The sequence below is a fragment of the Gymnoscopelus microlampas genome, assembly GCF_963454915.1.
Source record: "Gymnoscopelus microlampas genome assembly, chromosome: 24".
Lineage (NCBI taxonomy): Eukaryota > Metazoa > Chordata > Actinopteri > Myctophiformes > Myctophidae > Gymnoscopelus > Gymnoscopelus microlampas.
Window position 1 is genome coordinate 23,108,324 of NC_139961.1, and position 10,525 is coordinate 23,118,848.

The 10,525-nt window shown below is 42.2% G+C and overlaps 1 protein-coding gene across 1 annotated transcript in view; it reads left to right on the forward strand.

The window, feature by feature from the left end:
• klf7a (Kruppel like factor 7a) overlaps positions 1-10,302 on the forward strand; it is a gene marked incomplete at both ends in the record, with an annotated part of 82,063 nt that extends 71,761 nt beyond the window's left edge. The window contains one exon of the mRNA XM_084051364.1: positions 10,251-10,302. Coding sequence (XP_083907490.1) covers positions 10,251-10,302 — 52 coding nt within the window. The remainder of the gene's footprint in view (positions 1-10,250) is intronic.
• Positions 10,303-10,525: the final 223 nt, after the last annotated feature.

Sequence of the window (10,525 nt, forward strand, 5' to 3'; positions counted from 1 at the left end):
CTTTGGGGGAGCCCGGGATCGAACCGGGTTATCCTGCTCACAACGCGTCGCGATGCGACGCGTTGTGAGCTTGTAGATCTGCTATTTTCAAATAGCTGATGTACATGTTAAAGTAATCATGTGGCCCATACTCGCTTCTTTTGGGCTGGTTTTCCTAGACCTGGTTGCTTGTTTCTCTCACATAATCTGGCAACACTGGCTGCTCCCCCATACTGTATCTACTTTTTTTTTTTTTTTACCAGAAAGGGCTCTCATCCCTAACCCCTTTTAAAAAAAACAATGTGTCAGTAGAATATCGTTGCTGTCGGGCAGAAACGTGTCGGTAGAATATGTTAACGTTGTTAAATAGCTCTATATTCTGATAGTACTCATTGCTATAGAGTGTTTGTTCAGTAAAAGGAGTCTTCTAGTCTCTCCAGCTCTTTATAAAACAGAAAATGCATTTTCGTTTCAGTTTCATTTCCAATTTGATCCAATTAGGAGAGAGAACTCAATCAGGATATAGATTACACAAGTGAAATTGGAAGTGATGACACTAATAAATGAGCAGACAAAATTTGAACTGGAACACTATACAAATGAAGCTTAAAAATGGGTACTTTCTCCTGATTGGCTGAGATTTTGACACCTACCGGAAAATGTATTTTCTGTTTATTAAAGAGCTGGAGAGATAGGGAGACATCTGTTACTGAAAAAACACTCTATAGCAATGATTACTATCAGAATATAGTGTTTTAACCTGTTAACAAAATACTTTTTGTTTTAACCAAAAAATATCACTTACCCTACCTTTAATTAGCTGCAAAAAGGAATGTCTTATCGCTCGTCACAAACCACGGTCTTTTATCGGGTGCACACGGTGCCACGGTTCAAAAAATAATGCAACCAAACCAAAAGATCACCAGAAACACTTGCTTCTCTTAAGCGAGTGCTTGAGTCCTTTCAGTATGTTTTATTAATAACATTAACTGGCAGCACTTCAAGCAGTTGATGGTAAAGGATTACTATGTAGCCTTGAGTGCCAATGACCCATAAGGTCAGGAGAACTACTGTAGCTCCTGTTTCCTGACTGCGAGGCAGCATGACGTACGACTACATCAACCTGTTCTTGACACTAATATGTCACAGGGACTTAACCCATTCCAACCGGGAACGCATCTGTGAACGCAACTACTTAAACCGTTATTTTACACTTTGGCTATTCAAAAATAGCAGATCTACAAGCTCATAGCGCGGTTTTGCTATTTTTGAAAAAACGTGAAAATTTGAATATATCTTTGAATATATAAACATTTTGTAAAGCGATCATTTTTAACTCAAATCTTTGCTTCTGGGGCGTCCCTGGAAGAACATATTTTGAGATGGGGGTCGGCAGCCAAATACATATCATTTTGGGGGTCCACCACTGATATTAAAGCAACATACGTTTACAAAACTGTTAGGATTTAGAATACATTTGTGGAATCCCCAGAAGCAAAGATTTGATTTACAAATGTTCGCTTAAAAAATATATATATTGAAAGATTTGCAAAAATATATAAAAAAATAGCAAATCTACAAGCTCATATATCTGCTATTTTTGAACAGCCAAAGAAAAAAATTACACAGATTATTTCTCGGTGGAAATGGGTTAACCCAATCCAACTCTAGATGCTGAGTGCCAAGCAGGGAGGCATTGGGTATCGCTTTTATAGTCTTTAGTATTACACAGCCGGAGATTGAACCCCTGGCCTCCCGATCTCAGGGTGGATACTCTAACCACAAGGCCACTGGGCTGGTGTGAGGATTACTATAGTGTATGTATCCGCCCACCAGTATTGCTGCTCCCAATTTTTACTCCGTTTTGAGCCACCAGGCTCTTCCTCAGACATAAGGATTACTTTTAGGCCACAGTATTCTCGTGATCTCACACAGGAACATTTATTTAACTCTGAAAATGTTGTTAAGCACTAACAGAAAATCCTCAAATAGTTCAAATACTATTTTTTGAAAAATCGTGAACATTTGTCCAAATCGTTGAATATAGGCCTATATTTTCTAAAGCGAACATTTGTAACTCAAATCTTTGCGTCTGGGGGGTCCCTGGCTGAAACAAAATATTTTGAGATGGGGGTCCGCGGCCAAATACATATCATTTTGGGGGTCCTTGACATGAAAAAGTTTGGGCACCACTCATATTATAGCAACATACGTTTTTCAGAAACCAGTTAGGATTTAGAAGACATTTGTACGCGTTGCTGGATTGAATGGGTTAAAATATCTGTGTCAGTGGATTTCTATAGGTAAAACTACACGCATGTGAGTACAACAGCTCCGTCAGACGGAACAGACAACGATGTGAATTATCCTGTTGCTTGTCATTTGAATGAATGTTCACCTCCTGTCTCCGCTCTGTGATTCAATTGAACGTTGAACATATTGACTTGCCGAGGAGCGGAGCTATGGAAATAAAGATAATATTCCAGAGGGAGCTCTATTGGATTGACACTTGAGATACACTTCAGCCTATGGGCGAGGATTTTAATATGACTTTTATATATTGTCGCTGTCGGGCAGAAACCTTGTATCTCCAAGTTTTAACTTTTTATGTGATATGTTTCATTAAACAAGTGTGAGTGTCAAACAAAGGTTTTAGAAATAGCCGCTCACAACGCGTCGCAATTGTGAGCTTGTACATCGGCTATTTTCACGATTTCAGAAAAATGGAATGTCCAAAACTAAGCGACAATATGTGACAATATGTACAATATGTAATTAGCACGTTTCTTTCCCTCATTTCTAGTGTAGAATGTGGTGTCTACGGTTCACGATGGCCCTTGCCTGACACCTCTCCATAGCTCTGTTTTCTTGTGGTCTTGGGGATCTCTGATTTGTGATGGCTTAAGCCTGATCCCTCTCAAAGTCCCATTCACTTTGTGATTGAATTACATATGTATGACACCGCTCTAAGGTCAGTCTATATTCAGTGTGTCCCACCCCTTTTTTGTATTTTATAACAAGTGGCTTCCATTCGTATGCCTCAGTGCACTACATTCAGTATTAAAAATAACTACAATTCCATAGAGCAGTGGTTCTCAACCAGTGGTCCGGGGAAAATGAAACCAAATGGACCCTTACGGGTCCATTTGGTTTCATTTTACGCTCTCAAGAGTTACATTTTTTCATCTGCATTACTTAAAGGAGTAGTAGGAGACACAAAGTAGACTCTTTGTGTCTCCTACCAGAAATACACCCAGTCGTCAAATTATTGGCTCAGGAATGCGACCAAAAAATAATAATAATCATGAATTCAAGGCTTCATGGGGTGTGTAATTGATATAAAATAAGTACTTTTTTTTGGTGAACTACCCCTTTGTGTTTGTCGAATAATGGAATAATGGACATTGATATGAAAAGGGTTGAAAACCACTGCCATAGAGGAGTAGCTTTTACCATCCAACCAATCACAGGGCCCTGAGCGCAGACGCCGATTGGCTCTTCCACTTTTTGGTTTTCTGCATAACACCCACCCAGCGTTTGGGGCCAGACTGACCGGTTTATGATGATGTGAATTCACGCGACCGGGGATGGTTTACCAGGCTAGTGCACAGGTGTATTGGCTGCATACTGCCAATGATTAGAATTGGTTCTTTTTTTTACCTGCCTGTCCATTACTGAATCATGTGGTCTGGTGAATGTAATAGACACAGTGATCAGAGATCTCTTCCTACCGATACGGCTGGTGACCAGTGGTGGAAAGTAACTAAGGCCATTTATTTTTTTATATATTTTTTGGACTTTTTCTGCCTTTAATTGATAGAGGATAGTGGAGATGGACAGAAAGATGGGGAGTGGCACGCAGCAAAGGTCGTCGGGATTGGGATTCAAACCCGTGACGCGCTGCCGGGCTGCATTAGTATGTGGTATCCGCTAGGCCAGCGGGCACCCCAATTAACCACTTAATCCCCATTTGGTTAGGCGAAGTCCCTCAGGGCTCTATGCTAGTGTATTTTCTGTTATTGTGGGGAAAGCTTTTGCCGAAGATAGCCGATCGACAAGCTCACAACGTGTCGCGCTGCGACGCATTGTGAGCTTGTCATCGGCTATTTCCGGTGAAAGCTTTGCCCACAATACGGATGCTGGGGTTTAAGTGGTTAATAATAACTACAATACTCAAGTACTGTAATTAAGTAAAACATGTAGGTACTTTTACTTTACTTGAATATGTATGTTTTTCAATACTTTTACCTTTACTCCACTATATCTCAGAGCCAAAGTGAAACCCTGCACAGATCTAAGTGAGCACAAATCTCTACATTAACCACTTAAACCCTACATTTACTTTATTGTCCGGGGGTCCTCCAGGGGTCTGTACTTGGCCTCCCTTTCCCCCCCCTCAACGCTAAATCTTTTCATGGAATAGAATAGCTGTTTAAGCGTAAAAAATTGCCTCTCATGGGCCCCTTATATGGGGGGGAGGGGGCTGCGTGCGTCACCTTTATTCAAGTGTCAGCTGAAGAGACTGTAAATACGGTACGCCCCCCGCTGTGACCCCCCACCCTGCTCCACGGCACCACCCACCCCTCAGCCCCCAGCACGAGACCCCCTCAAGGCAACAGCCATTACCTCTGTCATCCCCCCATCCCTAGAGGAGGAGGTGGAGGAGGAGGAGGAGGCAGTGGTGGACAAAGTACTCAACCCCAGTACTTAGTTGAGTCACAGTATAGAGACAGACCCGCGGTGTACCAGCTGGTGTCATGCCCCCCAGTCGTGACTCATACTTTACCATCTGTCTGGGCCAAGAGCACGCGTCCGCACGCACACACACACACACACACACACACACACACACACACACACACGCACGTACACACACACACACACACATGCGCACACACACACACACATTTCTTATTTCTCAATTTATACTATGCTTGCGGGGACAGTTTGGGCCCTCACAAGTGTATAGTAACACACCCACCCACACACACGCACACAAAAGCGGCCGTCCCTAGCCATCCCACACATGTACACACATGTATGGATATACTGTATACACACACACACACACACACACACACACACACACACACACACACACACACACACACACAGAGATGCAGGTGTGACAGCGGGGCCAGTCCCCGGTGTTTCATGGCGGTGTGATTCCTCCCTCTGGGCCCAGACGCTGATTCATCCAGACATTTTAGACAGCAGCCTCCGTCTCCCTGACAGGGGCTGCTGCCTCTGAGGCCTGCTTCACGCCTCTGCTATTTATTTATTTATCTATTTATCTATTTATCTATTTATCTATTTATCTATTTATCTATTTATCTATTTATCTATTTATTTGGGTTTAGTTTGATCTGCTTGCGAAACCTGCATTGGTCCATTGGTTCTCAAAGTGGGGTCCAGGGACCAGGGGGTCTCCAGCAGAATGAGTTAATATAGCGTCACAATCATTTTAACCCACTCACACCACACATATTTTATACTTTAGCTATTCAAAAATAGCAGATATACAATTTGACCTATCTGTTTCACTGACGAGCACCTGTTTGCAAACGCCACCGTGACTGAACCCAGGAAGGGCTTCCTTCCTCTGTTTAAAGGCTCTGTTAAATGTAGTGTAGCACAGTGGTTCTCCAACATTTTAGGACCCAAGGACCTAACTCTGAGAGTTACACACGTAAGGGGCCATTAGGAATACCCCCCCCCCCTCCAAGGAAACATGAGGGTACCTGGGCCACACTTTGAGAACCACTTGTGTAGCAGAGTGTTTCCAGTGAGCCAACATGTAAAATAGCAGCGCCCTGACTCTGTTTGACCGAAATTGAACAGAGCCTTCATTGGTATAATTGGTAAGGAAGGATTGTGAAGTAAGGGAGAGGCCCAATTTCTTTCCAATATGGCTGCTGTGCATAGAGCCTATTGTCTCTGGGAACCTCAATATAGACTGTCAAATCCTCAGTATTCTTTTAACTCTTGAGAGAGTACAAAATGGAACCAAATGGAACCATTTACAGTTGACATTATCTGATCTAAAAAAAAAACAGCAATATAACACAATCTAATCTATTGCAGTTTGAAAATTGAGATAAAAAAAACTCCTGCTTATTCAGTACCATGGGCAGTCATTGAACACAAACATATAGCAACAAAAAGAAAACTTCCCCGCCAATCCAGTACCACGGATAGTCCCTGAGCTCAAATGCAAATTAACACAAACAACCTTGCTGATTCAGCACCATGGACAGTTGCTGAACTCCAGCATAGCAGAAGAGCAGTAGTTTAATTTCAAAGTCCCCCGTGACTCTGAGAGTGTACAAATGGAACCAAAATGAATGTCCACTTGGTTCCATTTGTACACTCTCATAGTTACAGACCCTGTAAGGGTGTCTGTGGTCCCTGGACCCTAGGTGGATAAACAGTGCTCTAAGAGCACCGTCACGCCTCTTTTATTGATGTATTTATTTATTTGTTTATTTGAGTTTAGATCACAGCAGATGTGCCCTGGCTTGCATTCATACACCTCATCAATTCAGCCAATCCCCTGACGAAGGTGCATTCACTGTACTCCTGTGACATATATGTTACAGCACAAACGCTGTTTAAATTTTAAAGTCTTGTGGAAGGGAGTCCTGGGAGTGATGGCTCAGCCCGGTTTTCAAAAGGGGGGGGGGGGGGGGGGGGGCACAGGGGTTAATTGGAAAGGAGAGGAAAGAGGAACAATAGAAGAATATCAAATAGAAACATGATGTATAAATTCAGTCTTTGGCATGTCATTATTGTCAGATTATTTTTATTTATTTTTTGATATTTGGGAAAAGTATTAGTGGTTTGTAAGATTAACCGTGGACAGACGGACACATGCTGTAGTGTAGACAGACAGACAGACAGACCCTCTTCTAGACAGCTCACCCCCTAGGTGCCAAACCGTATAACAATAGTGCTGTGCATGAGCTCAATTCAGGGCCTAATGCAGTGCAGTGAGAGACCCCAGGTGAATGCAATTAACTTAGAATAGAAAACCAGCAGTGGTCTATATAGAAGCCCATTTCTGCTGCTGAATGTATAATAAGGCCTTCAATGATTTTGGGGGTTTTGTTTTCTCTCTCTCTCTCTCTCTCTCTCTCTCTCTCTCTCTCTCTCTCTCTCTCTCCCCCCCCACTCTCTCTCGGTCTCACGCACACACACGCACGCACACGCACGCACGCACGCACGCACGCACGCACGCACGCACGCACACACACACGATCGCCTATCTCACATTTTGTGAGAAGACAAACTCTGAAGTCTGAATCATCAAGTCACAATTATGAGAAAATGACCCAGAATGATTAGATATGAAGTCCGAAATTGCAAGTAGAATAAGAAAAAAAATATCGTCACAGTTTTAGTTGAGTGGTGGGGATTTACAGTACTGTGGCTGTAACTGGAGTTGAAGCCCAGCACACCCTAAGAGGCCTATTACTGCCTACATCTTAAAATTCTAAAATATATCGCTGTGATTGCATGTACTTGGCCTCGGGCCAACTTCCACAAGCCATTAATTTGATGAAGTTTTTCATGATTAAAGATTACTCTGAGCCGAACCGAACCCTTAACCCTTTAAGACCGGGAACGCATCTGTGTCATTTTTAAGATTTCTTTGGCTATTCAAAAATAGCAGATCTACAAGTTCATACTGCCGCACTATTTGGCCGCGGACCCCCATCTCAAAAGATGTTGTTCAAGGGACCCCCAGAAGCAAAGACTTTAGTTTAAAAAAAAATATATATATATATATATATATATATATATATATATATATTCAAAGATTTGCAAAAAAAAAAGTTTTTTTTCAAAAATAGCAGATCTATATACATACAAATATACAAGCCCATAGCTTGTACAGTAGATGCGTTCCCGGTCTTAATGGGTTAAACATCTTGTTGCTCTTTCTAGTCTAGAGCAGTGGTCCCAAACCTTTTTTAATTTCAAGCACCCTCATAACACTCTCAGAGTTACAGACCAGTGAGGGTTCCATTTGGAACCCCCCGCAAGGAACCCTGCGGGTCCCTGGACCCCACTTTGAGAACCACTAGAGGAACATGTAAGGGGGTTGTATCATAGAGGTATAATATAACTAGAAGGCGGATTGCCCCTCCCCCAGCTATCATTTCAATGAATGTGCTCAGTGGCGTTTTGAAGCACCCGGAAGCCTGCCGGAAGTAGAATTATTGGTTCGATTTTGACCACACATAGAGTTATGAGCATGCGCACTAGTGTCCTTTTTACGTTCTACGGCAGCCCGTGTGTCAAGGATTGAACGCAAGATATTTATTAGATACACTCGAGATGCATATTTATATGTAAATGCATATATATTTATGTATAATATGTTTACATATTTATATTTATATATATATATATATATCTCTCAGTATGTTTTGCTCGCGCATGTATTTCTCCCCCAGTTCCAGCTTTGGCCACTGGGGTGGCGGCTTCAATGTTTCTCAGCAACTCTGGGGGCCTGGGTTGTATCGCGTCAGACGCTAGCTTGCTAGCTTTAGCTAGCCAGCTTTAGCTAGCCACCAGTGTTGCCAGATTCTGCGAAATAAATAAGCAACAATGCCTCTGCTTTTGATATCACCCCTCTGGTCTTTAATTTTATAGACAAAAGAATGTAAAACAACACAGTTACATTTATAATGCTTTTGTCTAAAAGGTCCGGCCAAAAAAGTCCTTGCGGGCTTGTTTCCGTTGGGGTCCTTGAATTAATTTCATAGACATATATAGTAGCAACCAAACAGTTCAAAAATCAACATAAGAATACAGAGGAAAAAATATATACCACTATGTACATTACAAAAAAGGCATGAGAAAATAAAAAAATATGTACAAAAAAAGCATTAGAAAATAAAAACATATGTACAAAAATAGGGGAGAGGGGGGGTCGTCTGTCTACAGGGAAACTGGTACTAGCTCCTATTTAGGCCTCCAGAAAGATGAGTTTTTAGAGCTGTTTTGAATGGGCCCAGCGAACTGAATTTTATGGGGATATGTTTTTATCCCTGCTTCCGGTCAGACTGAAATTAATACATGCATTTACTTTTGGGAATATCATGTCTTTGCTATTTATGTTTGATAACATTACAACTTAGCAATGTCATACAAAATGGATATTAACATAACATATGTTAACCCTGGCTCTTCACATTTTTGGGGTTTGTGTCTTTTATTTATTTATTATTTAGCAATTCAAACATAACCGATCGTCTATTTTTGCTATTTGTTGCCATGGACGAGTTAACTCGTCAAGGACGAGTTTGGACAAGCTTTTCTTTTGTTTTTCTTTTTTTTTTAATTTGCACACAGAACCAGGAGATAATGTGATCCAAAGATTTACTGCTCCATTCACTTCCTGGTTAAAGTATTTGAAAAATATTCTGTACCTCCACTCCTGTGTTTTACTATGTATTTTCGGCGGCGTATAACAATGATATTTCTTTTTTTTTCCGCGGAAACCATCAGGGGATTGATCATACTGGAGATAAATATTATGTGACTACTTGAAAAGGTACGAAAATCGAAAAATCGCTGGCAGTCTGGGCTTTATTTTTTTGTATATACTCTGGCAGTGAAATAGTTAAGTGGTTAAGAATAAATGCCCTCCCCTCTGTTTTTCCTTTGCAAATGGAACCCTGCGTCACGTAGACCCGGCGTACACGACGGAACAAACAAAGCCTCCATTACAGTACATCCATTTGCATCAATTGCGTTGTAATAACCGTGGAAATGGTACAAGCTGAGTGGAAATCTAATGCGGGCCGACTGTACTTTCAGAGCAATTTTGATATTCCACTCAGCAGTTTATTTGCCGTCGACGGTTCTCTCCGCGCTCCGATTCCAGGCGAGCGCCTCTGATTCGTCTAATTTAACTCTCGTTTTGCAGTACATGTTTATGTACTGTTACGCACCTCCCCCCCCGCCCCCACCCTCTGCACTCTTTCAACAAATCCATCTGCGGCCTTGCTAAGCTATTCACGCGCCAGCTGAAGTCATTAGGAGTGGGGTGCTGAAAATGCTGATTATGAATTACACATACACTAATTGCGTGTGCATAAGCGCTCGCTAGCTAACAGCAACATTTTAGCTCTATTGACTAAACAAACTTTCTCTCCCTCGCCTCTGCAATATTCATATGCGCTAACAAGCTCTCTGTCTGTCTGTCTGTCTGTTGGTCCGTCTCTCTCCCTCTCTCTCTCTCTCTCTCTCCATCCCTGCAGGTGCTTCTCGCGGTCAGATCACTTGGCGTTGCACATGAAGAGGCACATCTGAGGCGGTGGTGTCTGAGAGGGGTCAACGAGAGAGAGAGGAGGACGGGATGGAGGGAGAGCGAGAGACACACACACACACACACACACACACACACATACATGGAGAGGCGAAGAGACAGAGAGAGAGAGAGAGAGGAGAAGCAAAGAAGAGCGTAATTTGTAGAACAACAGCACCACCACCACAGGAATGATCGTTGGACACTCGGAAGGATGATGATGGTTGA